Below are 23,634 nucleotides of genomic sequence, written 5' to 3' on the forward strand. Positions count from 1 at the left end.
AATTACCTGCTTTCTCTCTCTTCGAGGGGGATGGTGCAGAGGGGGTGAGAATTTAGGGGAGCAGGGCAGCAATTTGTTGTACAAACTCCTCATTCCCTGGAGGGGAAGGCTCACTAACAGAGGGACCTGATGAGTTGTGCACAATCCTGGTGCAGGGTCAAGGGGTTTGCCTTGTCTCTGGTTCCCTGAAATCCCCAGAAGTGGGAGAAATGTTCCTGGATCCTGGAACAGGGGTGTGGGGCTGCCTGCCCCAGAGTTTTTTCCCAAAAGTGTTTTTCCCTGAGATTTCTGTGACTCCTGGGTATGTGAGTGGGTAGAGAAGAGCTCACAGATGAGAACTACATTCACATTGTGCTGTAATTTTCTCATTTACTGTCACCCTTGGTGGCTCTTGAAGCCTTACAGACACTACTGGACACTGTCTTGGTGATCAGAACGTTGTTTCTATAGATGAGCTATCTGTTTCCTACAGCACAGCAAACCTGTGCTCTTTCTTAGGACAAGTGGTTGGTCACAGTTTGTGTAAACCTACAGAAAAGTGTCGATTGGAATTCATGGTCTTATGCTCACCTGAAACATCTGAAACCTCACTTCCAGTTAGCCATTAGTCTTCATTAGATCCTTTTCCTGTCTGTTTTTGTTAGTTTGTTTGATTTGTTTGTTTTGTTGTTTTTTGTTTTGTGTGGTGTTTATTTGTTTGTTTTCCTTGTGGTTTGGGTTGTTTTATCCTCTCTTCTTGCAGATCCATTCTGTAATGTTTGGACACTCAGCTGCCTCATAGACTTAATTCGCTATGAAACTTATTTATATTATTTTTCTGTATTTCCTTTCATGATTTAATGGCTAAATGCAGATTCAGGGGAAAAAAATCCACCAAAATCTGTGCCAGACTGAGCTGGAAGGGTGTTGAGGCTGTGTAACCCTGCAGTAGTCTCTATGCTGGGCTGGGCTGCCCTAGGGGAAGGGACACAGTGGAGAAGGGCACAGGGGGTTGTGGCCACACTGGGGTGCAGCTGGGATTGGAGTAAGTTTGCATTCTGATTTGGGTGAAATGTCTGAATCAACCCTGCTTCCTTATCCTTGATTAAGGAGGATGCATTGCCTTCCTCTGCCAACAGCAAACCCAAGCACCTGAAGTATGTTTATGCATATAAAGTAATTTGATTTTAAAGAGGCAATCACACGACCTAATCAAATTCTGCTTTTGTTTATACACTTGTAAAAAGGGAATAACTCCACCGTTGTGTATATTGCAATTATCCTTAAGTGTACATTGTAATTATCCATTACCCCTTACATGTATGCACACCATTCTTTGATATTTCTGTGTAACCCAGAGACTTAACATTCTTAAAAAATAAACTACCCAGACTCTCAGTTGCCATGTGGCAGATATGATCAAAATAATTTCAGGAATAATAAAGAAGACTTTTTAGGAATAGTTTATTCTGTGTTACCACCAGTGGAAATTTTAGTGCAATAATAAGTAATCATTCTAACCCATACATTGCTGAGGAGACAGCATAGCTGCAAAAATAGTACAATGTTGAAGAGCTAAAATTTGGAACCTTTTCTATAGCATTCATTAATTTTTCAAGTAATCAAACCAAGTTTATAGGACAGAAAATTAAACACAATCTTTTAACAAAATTGACTAATCTATACTCTTAATAAAAAATAATTAATTACAACAAAACAGCTGAAGAGAAATTTTTGTTCTGCTTTTACCCTTTCTGCCCATTTTACTTCCAGTCTTCACTGTACATTACTAATCGAATACTGGGAATAAATCACACCCTTTATCTCCTCTTTTTTATGCCCATGACTCCTAATCAGCTGTTTTGCCTAAATAATAGATCTTTATGTTGCATCAAACCACCTACTCTACAGCATTTTTCAATTTGCTGTTGAGTTCCAGAACATGAGACACTGTCACCCATTTGAGCTCCTTGCTGTCAAAATCAATAGGAGTGCAAAATGTTTATTTTAGTCAGTACTTTGGAGGAGAGCCTGACTATTTCACACCAAATCCTGTTCCAATCAGTGAACTTGGCCCAATAATCCCACCTCAGGTTAAGCCCTCCTGCGTGTTTAGCTCTGTTTGTGAGTCACGGGGAAACAGACTGGTGTGCATAACACAGAATATTTTTCATAGGTTCACTCAGCATGCTTCCTAAAGAATTATAGGATTATCCTCCCTCATGTCTTTCTTAAAACAGAATCAGGAATTCAGGCAGTAATTTATTAAATACTGCATTACATGGTGCTATAGTTTTCCAGACTGACATTTTCAGAAGCCTCAAGACACCTCTGATTCAAGGCAAGTTACGCATTACCACATGACCCTAAACATTTGGATGTTCTGAATTCATCCTCAGATTTGAAATGTGTGCATTTGAATTTTTTATATGTGCGGCAGGTAGGGCATGTACCAGGCAGGCTCTAAAAAGCTGCCTGCAGCCCTAAGTACCTAATTTGTGCAGAGTTGGATAAATGGGTGTATAAATCAGGTGTGCACAGACAAAAGCAAAGCAGTTACCAGAATCTGTGAAAACTCGTTCCTAAATTTGTGCCTTCACAAATGTAAAAAAGATGATTTGATCAGAAATGTTCTGATGGTATTCAGTATGGTTTTTATGAAGGCTTACCTGCAGTAGGAAAAGTAGTACATTAACAGTTGCATGTATCTTGCCTGGTCTGTGGTGATTTCTGTGTTGCTGTTCTGCACACCTCAGTCACATATGCACTGCCATTGTCTGGTCCTCAGGGTGAATTTTGGGGTCTGTTCCTGCAGAGATCTAGCTGCTTGTATACAGTTTCAGAATCCAAATGCAAATGCAGTGGAAAATAATTATCCCTTTTTTCATATTGGTTTTGAACTTTGAGAAATTCTTGTAACTGTTTGCAGAATCCTGCTCTCATCAAGAGTTCCTGTTAATTTTGATTAAGGTTTCCTGATTACTCCTAAGGACTCAGTCATGGGCATATGCAGAGAAGAAATTCAGATTTTTATAGGCACAACTAAACAGGTTTAGATAAAAAACACAGTCTGTGTATACCCAGAGAACAGCTTAATGAGAATACTTAGGAATAATTAATTAGGCAGAGGCTTTTCACCTTCAGGCTGGTGGCTCATGTTATATTTAGTGCCAGTGCAGCTCTTTGGAAAGTGCCCTCAGTGAGAGAGAGAGCTTTGCTCTCTGGGAGCTGAAGAGGGTCCCTGTCACAGGCACAGTCCCTTAAATGCCAGTTGGCCTGGCTTCTGTCCCTGTAACAGGGGACTGGACCCTGGTGTTCCATGGACATTTAGAGAGAGCAAATGGCAAAGCTTCAGCTCCGCATCATGTCCATGCCAGCGAGACACATCTGCTCACATGTGCTCTGCAGGCCCCTGCTCATCATCTGCTGCCCCTTGTTCTGTGCAGAGCCTGCTGGAGTGAGCTCCATCCATCTGTGCCCAGCAGCTCAGCCGTGGCATGTGTGCTGCAGCCACTGAATGGGAGCAGCACAGATAGCCCAAATCCCTCCTGAGGATGCTGCTCTCAGTCACTAGAGAGCCTTGGCCTGTCTTGGCCACTGAACGTGGCATTTCAGCCCACTTGATTCACTTCTGACTGGGACAGCTCAAGGGTGCAGAATCAGCACTGGTGTCCAGATACAGCAGCAAATGTGAATGTACAGAAGGTACTGTCTGCATCACACCCATCCCTTGTTTCCAGCAGTGCTGGCATCCTGTGACTTTCCACCCTCTGATCTGTAGGTAGGAGTAACACAAGAAGCCAGACTGCTGCTGTGGTTGACACACGCACCGGTGTACTTTTTCTTAATGCTTGTATTGTCACTGAAACTTGCTAGGAAGACAAAGCTGATGCTAGTGAGGTATTAGATGCATCTCAGTAGGTAGATCACAAAAAACCACCCCTCACTTGCTCTGTTTTCTACTTTAGCTCTGTCCAGAACTATTAATAAAACCATTATACATTCAGGGAAATATTTGCTGCCAACAATCATCAGTTGAGATTCTCTTCAGACAGCATTCCTAAAATGTTTTTCTAGGTGAAATCATATAATCTCTATCTCTTGCATTCCACCAAAGGATATTAAAATTTGGTAGCACAAGGCACCTTCAAGATTTTTCTTGTAGTGTTTGTAGCAAATTTAGAAAAATCTGAGGCTAGAGTGGGACTGTCCCTTTTTGACACAGCAGCTCATCTCACAGAAAAGAAATGAAGGGCATAGGAAAACATTCTGCATGCTTTGTGATATTATAAACCTATACCCCATTAATTCCCCAGTCTCTAATGAGGTGCACTGCCTGAGGTGCAAATTAGTGCCACTTTTGTGCATTGAACCTGTCCTGTTTAGAGAAGAAGTGCTTCAGAACCACCTCCTTATTTCCAAACTGCTTGTCAGTATTGACCTGAGCTAGATTAAACAAGCTACCTTGGAATTTCAGTCTGTATGTCCCATTAATAATCCCCTGAACTATCCAGTCTACCACAATTTAATTCTTCAAAAAGTAGGCAGACTAGTCACAACTAAGCTTCTAAAGCTACTTCCAGCTTAGTATGGAAACGTTTCAAAATATACCCCAAGTGATGTTGATCTGCATTACTGACATTATTAGCATTCATCTGTTTTTATTTTCCAGTTTATTAAATGTAAACAAAAACTTGAGCCTTCTGTGAAGAACTTGTGTGATGAAACAAAGAAGGATTATATCCCGTGAATACAATTTTACATAATCTGGTAATCATTTGCATAATCTGGTCATTATAGGCACAGTTTTGTTTTAGTGGGGTTATAATTGTTAAACATCTAACATTCACACTACTTTTTTGTGTGTAAGAAAATTTTTTCAGTGATGGAAAAAAATCCTCTGTGCTTCTTACTTTTCAAATTTCAGGCCAGATATGCAGATGAAATTAGGAAGTTGCTTTTGATTTCCAGTTGGTACTGCCTGGCAAGTGGAGAAATTCCTGTTGGTGTGGTGGGCAGTAAAAATAAGGCACCTTTCAAACAATGCCAAGGTTCTGCAGAGATCTCTTACAGGAGTTTCTGTGCTTTTCTGAATAGCTCATTAATTACAGTGTGGCTGTTTGTGAGAGCATCATTCATGTGTAAATCAGGGATATGAGGAAGGCCACTCTAATACCATCCATTAAAGTATGGTCCACTGTAGGATAACCCATTAAAGAGAATTACTGTCAGGGTTTCACTGATAGTATTTCTGAGAAGGGGTGATTTTTCTTTCCCTCACTTCAGCAGGGGGAGAATGAATGTTGGATGCTCCATCAAAGTCTTTCACAAGTATTGAGTTTTAAGATCCATTTTGCAGGGGCCTTTTAATAACATTTAGGAAGCTGACAGGACAAACGAAGGTCTAGCTTAGCTAATGGAGATCTGTGAATGAGACCAGTTGGATTTTTTTTTTTCAGTCATGACTTAAATCTGTTGAAAAACACGCTTGGCTTAGAAAATAAAATGCTAGTAATCCAAATTGTATGATACTAATTCACTTTTTTTTTAGAAATTAAAATGCCTCCAGAATTATTAAACAGGGATGATAGTAGTGAATTTGAACACCTTTCTGCAGACGTCTGAAGGGTTTTATTCTAATGAAAATAAAAATAGGTTGTCATAGACATTGCTAGCAGCTATGCTTGAAGTTGTCTTATATTTCATATTAAAAAAGATCTAAAACATTAATTATTTGGGTAAAATTTTCATGTTATGTGTATGGTTCTAGCTAAATTCTTGAGGAATAGCTACCTATCAAAGCCACAATACACCATAACCTGGGTTTTTTTTAAAATACTCGCCTTGCTAGATTTGATTCCACAATTAAAAAAAGAATTACATATTTTTATTCTAAATAGTATTGTCAGTGCTAGAAAGGAACTGAGACAAGTACTGCAGCAAGTTCACTACAGTTGCAGCCCTGCCAGTTCTAAGGATGCATCTGTGCACCTGCAAAATTCAGCTACAGGATTAGAGAAGAGAGTGAATGCTTTAATTTTTTATTTCAGTGGCACTTCTGGAGAGCAGATAGTGCCAAAAATGCAAAATTCGCTAATTAATCCAAATCACAGCTGTTCAAGAGTGGATTATTTTAAAAGAAAAGAACTACCCTCTGAATCATGCTGTGATTTAGTGGGACTTGGGTGCACCACCACATAACTGTGGGAATTCATATGTTGGGCTTGAAATGTGCAAACTAAACAAAGGGAGGGAGGGATGGACACAGCACGGTGGGTGCTCAGATAACTGGTTTATTTTACCTTTTTGTGCAAGGCTTCTTCACTGTTACTTCATTGTAGCCTTTGCCTCTCTGTAACTGCAGGAAGAGTCACTCTTTACCTGAAGTGTTTTCACCCTTTTAAGGCTTTCAGTGTTTTTTGTCTCTGTGTGTGTGTAACCATGCCAGTACTCACAATGCACACGTGCACACACGTATTGTTAACAGAAAGTCCTGAACATTTTGATGCACTTAACAAAAAGCAGATGCTCATGGTCATTCCCTTGCCTTCCCTTTTAAAATTTATGAGTGAGGGCAGTGCTCAGAAAAGCAGCAGTAATGCTGGCTGCTCAGGCTTGGCATGGCACGAAGGGAAGCTTCCTGTCGTGCTGAGGCTCAGCCTGGTGTTCAGGCAAGCTTGCCCGATCTTCCCTTCCAGCTGCAGAACCCCAGAGCAGCAGCCCTGCTCCTGCCAGGGCACAGAGGCAGTGCCTGACCTTGTTTGCTCCATCCCTTCACCTCCCTTGTTTGCTCCATCCCTTCACCTGCCTTGTTTGCTCCATCCCTTCACCTGCCTTGTTTGCTCCATCCCTTCACCTGCCTTGTTTGCTCCATCCCTTCACCTCCCTTGTTTGCTCCATCCCTTCACCTGCCTTGTTTGCTCCATCCCTTCACCTGCCTTGTTTGCTCCATCCCTTCACCTCCCTTGTTTGCTCCATCCCTTCACCTGCCTTGTTTGCTCCATCCCTTCACCTCCCTTGTTTGCTCCATCCCTTCACGTCCCGCAGCTCCAACTGGGAGCCTCAAAGGCTGAGCCATCGCTGAGCATCCTTGCTGAGCATCCCTCCTGCAGCTCTGCTCTTGGCTGTGGAAGCTCCCTCAGCAGAGTCCTGGCTGCAGCCTGTCCTGGGGTGTGATTGCAGGGAGGGAAGCTCTCCAGCCAGCAGCAGGCACAGGGAATTCTGCCTGTTCTGGAGCCCCTGCCCAGGCACTCCTGGAGGTGTTGCAGAAGCCCTGCAGGGGTTTGGAGCCTCTTCCCAAGGCTCATGAGCACAGAGCTGCTGTGCTCCTGCAGTAGCCCTGGCTGAAAGCTGCTCAGGGCTGCTCCCACCACACTCCAGGGCACCATGGCTAATCCAGGAGGCAGCAACTTCACCTGCTGCCAAGCTGAACAGCTTTGTTCTGATATTCAGACACGCGGGGCCACATGCTCCAGCCTGGAGAAGTGTTGTGGGATCTCTAGTTTACCTTCCCTCAAAATTCCCCCCTTCTAACTGCGACTACAATGGCTTTGTGTTCCTGCTGTTTTTCTTCAGGTGCTCTTCACTGTGCAGCAGCCAGATGCTACCAGTACCTGCTGTCCACGGCACTGGGTTGATCTCTGTGGTGAATCACTAGAGAAATTCATTTTAGTAATAAAATCCAAAACAACTCACCTTTGGATTACATGGATGTTTAGTTTTATAACTAGAGAAAAAACACAACAACCTAGGCAGCCTGAGATGTTGAGAGATTAACCTAATAAAACTTATTCAGTCTCTGCTTTTTAGTATTCTGTTCCCTTCTCTGCCTTTCTTAATGCAAAAATATTTGCTTGCAGCAAATCCATAAAAAGAGCATATTAGGAGAATTGCATAATATCCCCTAAAAATAGGAAGGAAGAATCTGGGACTATAGAAATTAATTTTACTCAGCTAAATGAATGACTGAACAAGAAAACAAAATTGTTAGCAAGTTACTGTACTGCCATGAAAGGTAAGTCAGTTCAGTTGTCTTGGCTGGGTGTCATATTTTGTGCTGTGCTCACTGGGAAACTAATTGCTTGAAATAAATATTTGAAGATCTCCATGTCTGGTCCTTGTAAGCTGTTTGATCAGTTTGGTGTTTTTGATAGGATCTGTTTTTTATAAAACCTTTAAGATTGCTGTTAGGCAATTTCAGTGTCATGTTATCCCAGCCAAATAAGTGCAGTGAGAGATGGAGCTTAATGAGGTCTCATGTTTATTAACATAAGGATCTTGGAATGGTCTAGTAATAATTAATATAATATAGGTCATCTTTCCTTCCTTCCAAACTCTTTTCAGCCCATTTTGGGATGATTACTTCCAATTCTTACCCCTTCAATCAAATTTTCTAAAAATTTGCAAATTGAAGAAGTTGAAGGGAGTTTTCCCTCTATCCATATCAGACTTTATCAACTCTTCTGCCCATTTCTTAGATTTCTGAACTGGTGTCTGCTGCTGTGTGTGTTTCCATCTGCATCTGTCAGTAGCCCCAAGGGTCTGCAGTGTCTGTGAGACCAGAGCTGGTTTGAGCTGTTGTTCCTCTGCAGTCTGGGCAGGAGATGCTGTTCCCAGCCCACCTGGCCCTGTCCAGAGGGACTGGGTGCTTCTCCCTCTCTGCTGACTGCAGAGCTGGATTTAGCACAACAAGGACCTACCTTTGCCCCTCTTCCAGAGGATTCCTATAGATCTTCTCTTTCCTGGCCAGAAAAGAAACTGCCCTGCTTTAAGGTTGCTCTCTGTTTATTGTTTCTCATGTTTAAGTCCTCAAATCCAGCAAGAATTTATTAATGTTGAGGGATAAGGGAAATGCTCTGGAAATCCCCTCAGTGTGTTTTTTCCCAGTGCATATTTGGGCACCAGGGGATGCTTTGTTTACTTAACTTAATGTGTCTCAGCTGAAAATCTTGTGATTTGCTTCTTTTCTGTGCTGGGTGTTATCTGTGTAGCTCTGGAGCATAGTGCCAGTAATGTCTTCATGATGCTTGTTTCTAGAAGATACTTTCTTCTCTCCACAGTGTCATGACAGAACTGCAGTGCTTTTATGCAGAATGACAACTGATAATTTCATGCCCCGAGCTTGTATCTTGAGGGTTGATTCAGCAGAGAGGAAAAAAAAAACCAAAAACAAAGCAGACAGAAGATCTGGCTGCTTTGTTATAGGACAGTGCAGAGCTGCTTGTTTTTATAGCTTAAATAGCTCTGCACTCTGGCTGGATGGTATGGGTTTCAGAATTACCCTGTGCTGAATTGGAGCTTTATTTCACTAGCCTGTGTCTCTGACCCACACTTTTCTTATCTTTCTCGTACAAAGTAATTATATTCCAGTGTGGCAGAGTACTCCTGTGCTAATAAGAAAATACTGTTGTCACTTGTGATAGATGAACCATCCACTTAGTGAGCACAGAAGAGTTAAACTGATTGCATTTTTACTGTCTGTGTATTTCTCTGCTTATTGTTTGTGTCCTGCTGTTGGGGAAAGCAGGTTAGTTGCATAGTAAATCTCTCTAATCAACACGGGAGAAGAACAAAAAGAACAAACACTCATTTGTTATGGCTACTTTAGAAGTGTGGTCATTTGAAGGATGCATTCTGGGAGATTTGTCCCTCTTCTTCAGAAAGGCTTGTTAATATTGGCATAACTAACCAGGATTTCAGGAGAGGACAGGGGCTTACTCATTAAAATTAGCTGAATAAACAGCCTACCTACCTATGATGCTTCTGTTGCCTCTCCCTGTCCAAGCAATACGTTCCATAAAGCTCATAAATAGGTAAAGGAAGGGGCTGGGTTCTGAATTTGGGTGCTCACTCTGTGCATGTTTGCATTCAGAGCAATGCATTCAGCTCCCTGTACATCCCTCTCCTTCCCTTCCCTCCCTCCCATGAAAGCTCACCTCCATTTGGAGACATCCCCAGTCAGAACTTTTCCTTGCTTTGGGGAACAGAAATTGATGCTGTAGTGAACATATAAAAATCCTGCTGGGTGACAAGCCCTGAGTGTGCGTGTGACTCCTGGTGAGGCACTGCTGCAGTGTTTAGTGCTTTCATTAACCATGCAGTGCTGGGATTTGCAAAGCTGGATGCATAATTGCAAGATTGCATTTCTGGGCTGTAGTGTCTGCAGAGCGCAGACCCAGAGGGATTTGGGAGATGGAAGGCAGGGAGTTGTTTTAGGAGGATCTTATGATAATTATTAGGTGCAGGGCAAAAGAATTAGGGGCATACAACTAAACTCATCTAGGACCAGAAGGAAACATGGAGGTCCACAGAGTCTTCTGAAGGAGAAATGTCTCTATAAGCAATATTTCTTTCCCTTTTCAGAAAACTAGTGGGTCATTTGCTAATCCTGATGTAACTCTCTTTCTAGGAAAGAAGTAAAATTTTGCTTCTCATAATGAGATTTGGGTTTTTTTCCTGGACATACTGTTGGTTACTCTGCCAGCCCCTGACCAAGTCCAGTATTTTTGTTCTAATACTGAAAGCTAAGGGTTTTGAGATCAAAATAAGGCTTATATGTGACTAGCAGACATGATACTGAAGCTCATCAGGAGGTGCTTAAATACAATTATCTCTAAATACCATCTATTGCTTGAGATGTGCTGCTGCAGTGAGGAGATTCTCTGGGAAGAGGGGGTATTCATTTTTAGAAAACATAAAAGCTTAAGTGAGGTCAAGCCTGTTGGCTGTATGGATGCAGCTTTGCCAGAGTAGCTCACATTAATGAATTACAATTCCCTGCAAAGCTGGAGTAAGTGTCAGCCCATTTATGTAACTTTGTTTTACAGACTGAGATATGTCACAGCTCAGTGTGTCATTAAGTAAGTCATTAGCAAATGCTATTTTTCCTCAGTAGAAAAGAACTCATACATCTTCGTTAGCCACTTATTTTAAGCTGATTTTCCTTCACCGTTTTTTTAAAATCATCATTTTTATCAGCCCAGCCCTGCTTGTTTTTTTATTTAATGATGGAGTCCCCATAGATTTATTTTAATATAAAGTTGTTTATCATCAGATAAACAGCTGTATATTAAAATTTTTAAAGAATACAAATTTGAATACAGACTACTTAGCCACTTGTGTGTGCTCCCTTACTCCTGTGGAGTTAGGTACTTCCAGAACATTTGAAAACACCTTCTTGCCTGCGTGGTAGGCAAGCTGGGTACCTGAGATGGGATTGGCAATGAATCTTTGGCATCTTGCATAATGAACAACTCTCAATTCCCAAACTAACTGGTGGTGCAGTTATTCCAGAATTGTCTGCAGCTGTACGTGATGGACACTCATTTCTCTTGTTTAAATTTTTAGGATAGTGGAAGATGTTAGAAAGTAAATATCTGGCTGCAGAGGGTATCCTCTTTAATTCAAGTCCACATCTCCCAGTCTGGGTCTGTTTCCACCAGGGCTACCAGCATAACCTCTAAGCTCTGATTTTATTTTTAATCTCTGGTAAGGTGTTCACTCACTGTAGCACAAAGAAAGAATTCAGCTTGGTGTAGAGCTATTTCTGCCCAAGACAGGAAGAATTTTCCCCTTTGGTTTTAAGTAAAGGACATTCACTAAAGCACTCTCTTCAACAAGTAGGTTTGGGTTTTTATCCCATTATTTGTGATTTAGTGGTGCTCTGTTGTATTCCAGTAATGCAGCCTATGCCAGTATTTCCATTATAACCCATTCTCACAGGTTTATAACTCAACACTAAAAATGTACTCTTCCAATTTGAAACTTGGCATATAATGTCTCATCTCATCCTCAGAATGACAGTTTTTTCTTTCTGTTTGCCTTCCTCCCAATAAAAGGTTGCATTTTTGTTGTATTTTTAAATAGAAGATACTGTCCTTTCTGTTTTGATAAGGGAAAAGCCTGTCTGATTATTAAAATTGCTTTTCAGTGCTAAGAGAGGAGGACATTTTAATAGAGGATGCATGTGAATAAGTGTTGTTGATGTTACAATGTCTCCAATAAGTACATGGATGCAAGAGAAGTATCACCTTCGAAATGAAAACCAGACAATGTTTATCAAAATGATTGAAAAGGGGCTTTTATGGTGATTTTTTTTTTTAGCTGTTGATTTTACCCTTAAAATAGTGTTCTCAAAGGTAGATATCTGCACTTATTCTTTTCAGGCTGAATGAAGTAAAGGAAGACTTTACTGCATATAGGAAAAATAATGATGTTTTTCTCTTCACTCATTTGATAAACACAGTAAAAAAGGCATATAAATTCTGACTTTGGTGTTAAGACCAACTACCAGGTGTAGACCTGTAGTTAGCACAGTGCTGTCAATCCACAGCAGGTGTAAGCAGTGTTTCAAATAAACAAACACATGGGAATAGGAAAGTTAGCAACAAGTGACCAACTGAGAAATAAGAGGCTTGTATGATCCTTACAGCCTACACCTTCAGGATCTGAACCTCTGATCCAGAGGCTTTATCTGAAGCCTCACATTCCAATTCAAGGTAGTATGGGTCTTATGGACATAGGAAAATCAGGATTTAAATCTAGTTTATCCTTCTTTACCTGTCTCCTTGAAGCCAGCATTTAGGAGTTGAAAGGTACCCAGTTGCCCTTAAAAGAAGTTTCCTGTCCTCTACAAACACAGCATGAGGGCTTCACTGTGATGCTTCTTTTTGTTGTAAATTTACTTCCAGGCATTTCTTTTTCCATTTAGACAGGTAAATTTATGCTTCCCATAACCACTTTAATGGTGCTAATTAGTAGAGAGGGTATGTGAGAAGGAAATTTTACAGAGGATGTTTGTTAGTAAATTGAGCTATTATTTTATCATATACAAACACTATCAACATGTATTCAGTATGTATTATTACTATAGCTAAGCTTTCTCTTAAATCCCAGCTGTTTCACTTTTTCAGTTGTCTGTAATGCGTTATGTATCATCAAAAGCAGAGGATGTGCTTCCTAATATGAACTTCAGTTCCTTCATTTGAATTCTAAAATCAGTAGTTAGGTCAAAGACTGTTTTGTATCCATTGGCAGAACCAGTGGCTCTCAGATATGAAATAAATATCAGTACGTGGAACTGAATTTTTGAGGGCATAAAATCAGACTGCTCAGCACTTCTCCCATCTGCTTTAGTCCAGGCCATCACTGCCTAAACCAGTGAGATTCTGCACTGCAAAATGAAAGCAGCACTCTGAGATTCACACCTTTGTTTTTTTGCAGGAAATAAGTTGTAGGTCCCACTAAACTTCCAGGTGGAGGCACCAGACATGCCCAGTGCAGTCAGGAGTTTTCTAAACCCATGTCTTCTCTTACAAGAACTGATTTACTTCAGCTCAGTTACCTGCCATAAAAGGGTGCTTGGTTTGTTTCTGGAATTTACAAAAGAACTGATACTGAGAATCACTGAAGTGCTCAAGTCAGCCACAGCATTGTTTATTAAGAGCACCTTCCGCACCTTGGGGATTGGAACTGCCCTTGTAGAAAAGCAGAACACACCCAGCCCAGACTTGTTCACTTGAGGAGTGGAAATATTACACACCTCCTGCTGCTGGACAGAGTGCAGGCTGCTGCTTCCAGTGTGGATGATGTCACCTGAAATGCTTCTTGCTTGAGTCAGTGTTCTTTTTGCAGCTTTGTAGAGGAGATTCTCTGGCAACCATGGCACATATTAAAATAATATTTATATTTTTATCATAATATTTGGGAAAATTACAAGCATCATTAAGGATAAAATACTCCTGTGTTGTATATTTTCCTAAAAATGAGGTATATCATAGATTATTTGTTAATATGCAGTAGTATTATGGTCATTATTAACTGTCACATTTCATTTCTTCTCATGAATGTCCAGCAGCATTTTTAAGGGGCCATAGAAGAGATAACATGTTCTCTGCAGCTGATGGCACTCATCATTGTAATTACTAAGTACCCTTAGTTGACTGTTGGAAATTTTGCTCTAAATTCAAATGAGAATGTGAATGTTATTGGAAAACATGCAGTTACATTTGGAGTTTATTTGCTAATAATGTGCAAATCGTTGTCAAGATTATAGGATTATGACAACTGATGCAAATTTATCTAAGTGCTTTGTGCTGCTGGAAGTATAAATTGTACTGGGAATAAAATTTGTATTTTTTCATAGGCACAGAAGAAGCGAAAATCCAATGAATCTGTAGATACAGAGCTCTGTCTTAATGAGGTAAGTGTGGATCTTGGATATTTCACAGCACAGGTGCCTCCCCATAAGAAAAGACATTCTGAGTCTGTCAGGATTATCATGGGCTACCTCACACTTGTCTTGTCAGTTTTGTTGTGTTTGGATATCGTAATGCATTAAAGAATGATCTCACTTAGAAGTTCAGAGCTGGGCTCAAAGTGTTCTCTGCTGATTTGATATTTCAGTACCTGTATGGTACGTGTTTAGGCAGATCCCATAGTAAACACCACTGCACCTAGCAAGGTTACTTACTTAATAATCTGCACCCATGGATTAAATTTTATTTATTGTTATTGTTAACTTGTCAAACAAATTTGTTCTGTTGACTGTAGAGAAGGTGCAGTTTCTCTAGAGGGTCTTGCTTTTGCTGTTATAAAATAAACTGGCATGATAAACACAGATCCCTAAAAACAAAACTCCGTACTTTTACGCATGGAACCTTTGCTAAAGTAAGAATATTTAAATATTCTTCTCTTTTTTGAAGTGTGCAGTACTGGTGTTAACTAATTTCAAAATACTGTCATTGCGACATCTGTTTTAACGCCCTTTTTATCATTCCATTTATGAGATTGATGTGCAGGTATCAGTGGAGGGTGGGACATGGGCAAACAAAGGACGAGTTTCATGAAGTAGAACTGAAATGCTTTGCCATGCAAATGCTGTGCTGGTGACCAAGGAAGGTGTTGTGTCTTGCAGAACGCTCTGGGGAAGGACAACACAGCGGGCGTCTCCACCAGTCACATATCCGCGGAGAATTCCCTGGCCATTCCCACCAGCTCCTACCTAAGCACACAGCTCACCCTGATGGCACTTGCACTCTCACTCTCTTTGTCCCTAAGCTCATCAGTCGTCTTGTAGCTGCATTACAAAAGGACAAAAGTGTTAAAAAAAAAAAAAATCCCCCCCAAAAAATAAATCTGTTTGCTGTCCTCTGTTGTTTATCTGAAATTCCAGGTCTGGGAGCTAAGCTGAGGCACTCCTGCTAGAACAGTCTCAGTCAGCTGGAATTTTATTTTTTTTTTTTCTCTCTAAAAAAAGCTTCTTGTGATATTTAGAGGCTTTGTGAAATACTTGGTGCAGTGCTACATTCCAAACCCAAAAGGCTTTTGGGCATGCTGTGTTTTAAAGAGACAGTGTGTAAATTTGCCTGTAAAGCGACCTGGTTGGATTATTTTAATAATTATTATTTTAATTCTGGCTTTTACCTGAGAAAGAAGATGATGGTTTTCTTAAAATCTTGTTTATCTCATTGAATGGTTTTGGTTTTCAAATTGATTGAACTTCAGACTATCAAGGATGCCAGGCTTTTGTCTAATGGTGAATGTTCTCCCAGAGAGTGGACTTTATGAAACTCCTTCATTTGATAAATCGCTACTGATGTTAAACTCTTTCAGTGTGTTAGCATTTTCCTCTTTAAATGTTTACGTACTGTAAGTGATTCTGCGTTCCCTGCTGAGAAGCCATTCTAATTCACATACAGGTATAATGTATGTCTTTCAGTTCAATTCTCATAGAGTGTGGCGTAGAACCTCCTAACAGTACATTTATCTTTTAATTATAATCATCTAGCCTTAACAAGAGTGAAGATTCTTTACATTAGCAAGATGCAGCCATTGTGAAAGCTTGATAAAGATACATTTCTTTAAATATGAGGAACAAATATTGCTACAGGGTTTCAGCTGTACAGTCTATGGTCTTCTATGCTTCCATTGTGATAATATAGTCCAGTTATTATACTCTTTGTTTAATAAAAAAATGACATACAATTTATTTGCTCTGCTAAAACATCATCATCTGTTTATACATACCTGATAATGTCAAATCAAACAGCTACAGGAACTTCATGCCTTACTTCTCTTATCAAAACATTGTAGAGGGACAAGAGGTAGTAGGATATCATTTAAACCGTTTTTATTTCTTAGAACTGCTAAAACCAACACAGAAGGATGGTTGATCCAACCGCAAGGCAGCATCCTGCACATGTACCCATGTGATAGGCTTTTCTCACCCTGGTAGTTCCTACCACAGACTGTGGCATTGCTGACACGATGAACTGTTTGCAAGACCAGATCCATAAATTAATATAATGGTTTGGATGGCAGTGTTACCAGTAGACATGATTTAATGGCTTGGTTCCACTCAGTGGCACTGGCAGCCTGCGCTGGCTCATGATGATTTCCTGCAGTATCTAGAAGGAATCCTTTAAAGCTTTAAATGTCATCAGATAGGCAGCATTTCTCCTAAGGGCTGTCTTTATACCTTACTGTGATGGCTTGTTGACTGTTACAAGCAGTTATGTCTAAGTGATCAACAGTAATCAGTTTTGGTTCCTCTTGGAAGTAGAAGATAACTTCTGCAAGCAAGGAGTTCATCATGTTGAATGTACAGATTCACTCTGAGACTTACACAATTATGCCCTGTCCTGCACTGAAATGTCCAGACCAGTTATTTGCAATACAACTATAAAGTACAAATTACTATTTTATTAACTGCACTGAGGTTTGAGTGTGCAAAATACACATCTTGCTAAGAGACTATTAAACCTATTGACGAGTTCGTCTTTTGAGATTTTTCTTGGCTAATAATAAACACTTTCATAAATTTTGAAATTCATTTATGTACTCTTGATTATGGTCACATAACACAGGTTTCAAAGCGATTTGCATGTGATAGAATTCTACAATACTCTGTGCCACTGAACATAACAAATTAGACAATATTACTTTTTAATTCTGTGTTGATAAGAAACTGCAAATTACTTTCAAAGGCAGCAGAGCTGCTTTCGGAGAAGAGATATATAGACCATCATTACCAGCAAAGCCCATGTGGTTCCTGTTGCTCTTCTTGTAGAAGATAATCAAATTACTGAAAACTAGTGGCAGCAGAAAAAAGATCATGAGATTCATGATTTTTAAAATGAATCAAATTCTTTTATGTCAAAAGGAGTTGATAGTATAACCTATTGAAATGCTAATGAACACAGCATTTTAATTCAGAAGTCTGACATTATCCAATTAAAAATATTTTCAAAACAAATTCCTAAACATTATGATTATTAAATCCATCTTTGATCCACAAATCTTTCTCTGAAATACCATTTGTATTCAGCACATTAAACATTTTAGCCAGTATCGGGAATTTTAATAATCTCCCAGTATAGTATATATTTTTTGAAGATTTTTTAATGTTTGCTTTGGTTGCAGTATCTCTCTTGCATTTAATACCGATTATTAGAGCTTTAACACTGCCTGATCCAGAGTAAAAACTATTGATCACTTATACTGTAAATAACAACCTATTAATCTTCTAATTACAAAAAAAACCTGCTGGTTATCTGAGTCAGTGAGAGTTTCCTTTGGAAATTAAATTTATATGTAGTAGAGGAAAAAGTGGTGGTTTTTACAGGTAGCCAAAAAAGCTCAACAGGGCACTTAAGCTTTTTGTCCTGTAAATTAAAAATATACTGAAGTCATAGTGTAAAAAATTAAATTGCTTATTAAACAGGCAGAAAGTAAAAAATACCCTTATGAGTCTGACACTTTACGGGCATCATCATGCAAATATTGGAGGATTTTTCAAAGTTGCATGTGGTGTGGATGATGTCAGTTTAGCATGGTGACCTTGTCTATGAAGTCACATGCTACAGTATTGAATTATGCAAATTGTTTAATTTTTTTTCCCCTTTCAGTCACTAAAATATCATGTGTTGAGTGCCTAATGAACAAGCCTAGCCTGGACTTTATACAGCCCTTTAAAAGATTAATTTTATCCATATAACAGTAATATAGGGACTGTCCAAATAAAGAGGTACCTAGAGATGATCTACTGTTCCAGTTGTAAATCTCACCAGTTCAGTTGTGTGTAAATTAAACCATGGGCTACCATAAACACATCCAAATCATCTTGTACTGGAACAGACACTGTCATCAGTATTATTAACAGCGTGTTTATGCTTCTTTTTGAAAGTAGTGCACACAGAGGTAAAATTGAGACTGAACTGAAATGCATGGCTGAGGTTTTGCAGTAGTCAGCGTAACTCTTCATTCCACAAGCTGTTCCTGAAGGTGAACCTTTCAGATATTTGCACGGATAATAGCAGGAATAGCAGCAGCTGAGGGTTTCCTTGTCCCAGCGTGGGTGGCGGCACCTCCAGCAGGCGGCAGCCCCAGGGAGTGACCATGCAGGGCCTTGGTCAGTGGTGAGGGGTGCAGCCCTTCCTTCACTGACCAGGCTCCCTGAGATCCAGCTCCTTCAGGAGGATGGGGCTGAGGTGCTGACCCTGAGCAGCAGCTGTCCGTCTGTCCATCTGTCTCCACCAGGGCACTGGCCACTTCCCATTGAGCAGCTTCATTCCTACCGTGTCAGTAAGAAGAATTAGGAGGAGCTGGAATTCTTAATCATTTCAAAGCATGCCTAGACAGACTCTTGTCTGGAGACCTGTTCCCAGGTTTTGTGGGTTTTTTTTTTTTTTTTGTTTTTTGGGGTTTTGTTTGTTTGTTTGTTTGTTTGTTTCCCCCCAGTGAAATTACGTCCCTCTAGAGACCCAGCCTTTTGAACATGAGTGGTCACAATTTGTTGCAGTTCAAATCGGTAGACTGAAAACATGAAAGTATCTACGTTTGCAAAGCCTGTGCCACGAGGCTGGAGATCAAGAAAACAAAGCAGGAATCACCTTGAAATCTCAAGTTAATTAAAATTTTCAATTGTTGGCTAATGACTATGATATTTCCATGGAGTAAAGATGGTGAGAAACCAGTGAAGTAGAAGAGCAAAACTCGGAACAGCTCCCTGAAGGGACATAAATCTTATGTATGTCAAGTGACAGGAGTATCTCATACTTAGGTTCTAATAAAAGAGCTGGATTCTGCTGCAGCAGCAGCTCCTTCAGAGCAAGCAGTAAAAGATGGAAGCACAAGCAGTTATTCATACAATTATAACTTTCTTTGTCTTCAATACCAAGGTGCATCTACCTCACTGAAAAATATGTTCAATTTATGACATTATTTCTTTCTGCATTAAACTGTTCTGCATTCTGCATTCTGCATTAAAACTGTTCTGGGCTAAGGAGGCCTCTGGGATTGTTTTATGCCCATAAGGTTAGTCAGATTGTACCTGATGTCCCTGACATCAAATAGAAATATATTTGGTTCTGATGAACTTGGCAGAGAAATTAATCCAGTGACTTGTTAAATATTTCTCATCTTTAAATATTTGCTTTTTCTCAGCAGCCAGTTCCTCCTGTGACATTTCAATTATTGGCTGTTTCAGCTTCTCTTTAACTTTGGAAGGTCATTTTGTCCAACTCCACAGTATTCAAGTTTATAAATTTGCCTCAGCGCTGATTTTCTGGTTTTCTTTTTTAATTACAGCCTTCACTTTTGAGAAGAAAAAGATGTGATCAGGAATATGTCTCCACTGAACTAAGAACACCTTTAACAGGGAGAAAATTGAAAGTTCCCGTTTTATCTCTTTAGCACTGGTTTGACTTGAATAATCTAAAACATTATGTTGTTATTCCCCAGATGGAATTTAAAATTTAGTTTGGTACTGAATAGGATTGAAAACTTTCAAGCTCTTTGCAAGCTATTAGAAATATTTAAATACTTCTAATGTATTTTCCAGTTGGAATTTCAGTCAAATGGATAAAGTCTCACTAAGTAGTAAATTCTTACAAGAGTAAGAATTCTCTGTGGGAAATTTTGATGGCTCTGTTCTTAAGGTAAAATCAGGGGGGATGATAAATTCTCATTTTTGACTCAATATTATCTTGAATTTTATACACCTTGCTTCATGTTCTCTTCTCATGTTTGCCTCCAGGCAATGTTTATACTTAATAGATGCATATTAGATGTGGGCTCCTCAATAGTCAGAAGCTAATTCCTGCAACTCCTACAACATGTTCCATCTGGTTTTTATCATTCATAAAAACATGAGCAACAAATTCAAGATGTGGCCCAAAAATTACCTGAATTTTAAAGGAGCACAGAGTCAACAAATTTCTCAGTAGCATTTCTTACCAAGATAGACTGTGATATTCTAAATGGGTACTAAACTACTACTATCTAGACTATTCACAGCAGTTCTCTGAGCACATTTAACCAGAGTTTAAACCAGTTTCTATTGTTTTACCTTATTCAGTGCCAATAGCTGTTGCCATGCACAGGATTAGAGATAATTGTTGCCTAGATTAAAACACCCAAATCTTTGCCCCCATTCACCTGCTGGTAGTGATTCCAACATTATCATTCTTTTGCACTGGTTTTTAATCTGCCAAAAGGAGAACTTCCTAGAATCCAGAAGAAAATAAGTCATAGATTTAAGGTAAATTTTCCTCAAATTCCTCCTTTCAGAATACCAAAATATTTGACTTCTTACAAACCTCTTTCCTCCAAAGCCTTTGTGTGTGCTCCGTCGCTCAGGCCTGTCCAGCTGGGGTGGTTTATCCCCCACTAACAAACCTGTCAGAGCTACATGCTGACAAATCAGTCATGGCAGGCTTGCTAGCTGCAGCTCCTCAGCTGAGTAGGGAGTTGATTTTTGGCCTCTGCACTTGTCCTTAGGTCAAAGCTTAAATGCTACAAAGGCTGAACCCCACGGATGTAGTGAGCCACAGGGAGATGTAAACTCCTCCAAGCACAGAAGCCAGCACATCTACTGAAACTCTGGAGTAATTTTCAAAATAAGATTAAAACTATATTGTCCTCTCATGGTAATGTTTATGCAATAGGATATATATGGAATAGGATATATATGACAGAAGGAAGCTGGAGAAACAGGAGAAAGCCTGAAGATGCAAAAATTACTGTTTAGGGAACCACCATTTATTTTAGCAGGAGATACTGCAGAAAGCACACTGCTGAGAGAGAAATGTGCGTCCCACTGAGGATAAAACAGAGAAATCATGGATTTTTTCTTTGACTTTGTGGATTAGCCCATGGAAACTGTTCCCCCTTCTGAGAAGTCAAGCAATTCTTTTGGGAGCATGCAACCTAAATGCTGGGAGCACAGGATCTCCCTCTCACATCCCCAGACCTGGTTATTAGCAATGACATCCTCTGCCTGCTTGGGAGTGAGACAAAGGCTTTAACCTTTAAGTGAAAGTTAGGACAGAAGGAATGTTTGCAAGGGTTATTAGAGGTGGAACAAAGCCTCACAAGGGGATTGTGTCTGGCAGTCAGGAGTGCACAACCCAGACTGAGATGAGTCATACATTTCTTAAAAAGAAAACTAAGAAGAGGCAAAAATTCAAAGAAAAATATGGTCTTGATTTTTATATTGCTGCTTTTCTGGGAAGTGCTGCATAAAATCAACCTCTTACCTCTTCCCAGTAGCCTACATTGTTTCTGGATAAGAACAAAAAATAAATCCCAAGTGCAGTCAGTGGGAGAAATTGCTTCAAAGCACTCCAACATGTGGGAAGCTTGACTTGTGGCAGTTATTGATCTCCATGTTCTCCCTCCCCCAGAATTATTGCTGCTGAGTTTGCCCTGACAGGGTTTGTGTGAGGTTTTGTGCAGCATTACCTAGTACTGAAGTGATTAGCTGTGATTAGCGCTGCTCTGACTGGGAAGGTGCATGTGTCTTCCACTTGAGGGTGGGTTGAATTTTGCACTTTTTGTGTAAGCTACAAGTTGACGAGAGCTGCAGCAGAAAGGAAATAGCAGGAGAAGGCTCACAAAATAATTTTTCTTACATCATTATTATAAAGGTTACAGGTGAAGATAAAGGTAACAGGTAGCATTTTGACCAAGGAGGACTGGCATTCACTGTGATCTGAGGATATCCAATGTTAGCATTTTCCTGCACTTTTTTCCACCTATTTTTTCTCTTTGTCTTTTTCCAAAACTGTCTAGAACTTGCTTCCATTTTCTGGAGGAAATTCTTACACAAACAGTTACCTTCTTGTGCAACTTCTGTGTCGTCTTAGGGATTTCTGTACATCTCACTGCAGGTTATTCTGTGTCAGGTCCTCAGTCATAATGGCTGGTAATTTGTTGTAAAAAAAACCCCAAAAACCACTGTTCACTTGTTCCTGTTGAATTACTTGCTCTGAGGACGTTGCTCTTTGGACTGTCCACACTTTGGAAGTCAATCCATGATGTTTGGCGTTTTCTGTTAGCATAATCCTCCTGCATTAGTATTGTACATATCCAGAAAAAAATCCCTCTCAATAAACATTCTTCTCTTTTTTTTATTAAAAAGCATGTTTTTGTGAGAACAATTTCCTGGTTGTTTTTCTTCTGTTCTGATTTATTATTAAAAAAAAAAAAAAAAGGAAGCTTAACTGGCAAAAAACAGGACAACAAAGTTGATCTCATTTTTCCCTGTTGTTTTGCAGTCTACCATGATCTAAGAAAATAAGAAATAAAGCTTTTCCCCTTTAAATATCTGTTCATTTGCTCGCTCCCTAGTCTCTTTGTGTTAGTGAATGTGGCCTGCAAAATGACAATGAGCAGGCAGCATCAGATGGAGATGATGGAGGGACGGGCAGGAGCGGGGCCAGCTGGCCCCATTCATGCTTGTTCACTCTCTGGCACGCACAGACAGCTCCACACCCATCCCAGCCCTTCCTCCTGCCAGGCCAGAGAGAAAGGGCTCGCTCCCATTCCCACACAATGGCAGCAGCAGAAGAGCTGCAGAGGCTTTGAAGACAAAAGCTCTAGCGGGAGGATATTTTAGGAAATGCAGAGTGTGCTGGGAGAGGAAAGGGAAGGTAGATGAACAAAGCTTTCAGGATGCCTTGCCTCATGTTGGTGACTGAAAACCAGGAAAATTATTTCAGCATGTACTCGTATCCAAACTGATATTTAACAAATGAATATATTATGAGCAAAGAGCAATCACACTCACCCATGTAAAAGCTGCTGCTCTGCAGAGGGCCAGAGCCTCCCACCATTTTAAGACCAGAGAGTTTAAATTGCTGCTACTCAGAGAGAGAAGCAAGGTCTGGGGGCAGGGTGCGAGAAGGAGAGATGGGAGTGGTAGAGATGCACAAAATCCAAGGTTAAAGGTCTGCTCCACAAGGGCCGAAAACACTTTTCCAGCTAAATCATCATCATCGTGCTTTGGCAGCTCCAGGAGGGTCTGGAGTTGCAGGGGTGATGCAAGTAGGAGATGTTTAGCTGTCCTGGCACCGTTTGCTACCCAGATGATCTGTGTTTCAGGAGGTGGGAGGGGAAGGCAGCGCATTCTGTTTGGCAGTATCCAACACTCAGCTTGGCTCCCTGGGCCAGCTATTGAGGTTTCTTGGATTTAGGAGTCATTCTGCTGCTATTAGTTCCTGTGGAGAAAGTGGTCCAGGTTCTTCAGCTCCTGCAGTGCCATCTTCCAAACATTTAACCATTTCAAAACCTGTTTGGAGAGCATGGTGCACAAAAGCAATCAAAATGTTTGCCAGTATGAGTTAGCATTGGGACTTTCCTTCTACCTTTCCCTCA

General features: G+C 40.2%; 1 protein-coding gene across 1 annotated transcript in view; it reads left to right on the forward strand.

Annotated features, from left to right (window-relative positions):
• GFRA1 (GDNF family receptor alpha 1) overlaps positions 1 to 22,418 on the forward strand; it is a 139,445-nt gene extending 117,027 nt beyond the window's left edge. Inside the window, 2 exon segments of the mRNA XM_063163137.1 lie at positions 14,123 to 14,179; positions 14,894 to 22,418. Of these exon segments, the coding sequence (XP_063019207.1) occupies positions 14,123 to 14,179; positions 14,894 to 15,055 (219 nt within the window). The 3' untranslated portion in view covers positions 15,056 to 22,418.
• The last annotated feature ends 1,216 nt before the right edge of the window (positions 22,419 to 23,634 follow it).

This window comes from Melospiza melodia, chromosome 9 (assembly GCF_035770615.1).
Source record: "Melospiza melodia melodia isolate bMelMel2 chromosome 9, bMelMel2.pri, whole genome shotgun sequence".
Lineage (NCBI taxonomy): Eukaryota > Metazoa > Chordata > Aves > Passeriformes > Passerellidae > Melospiza > Melospiza melodia.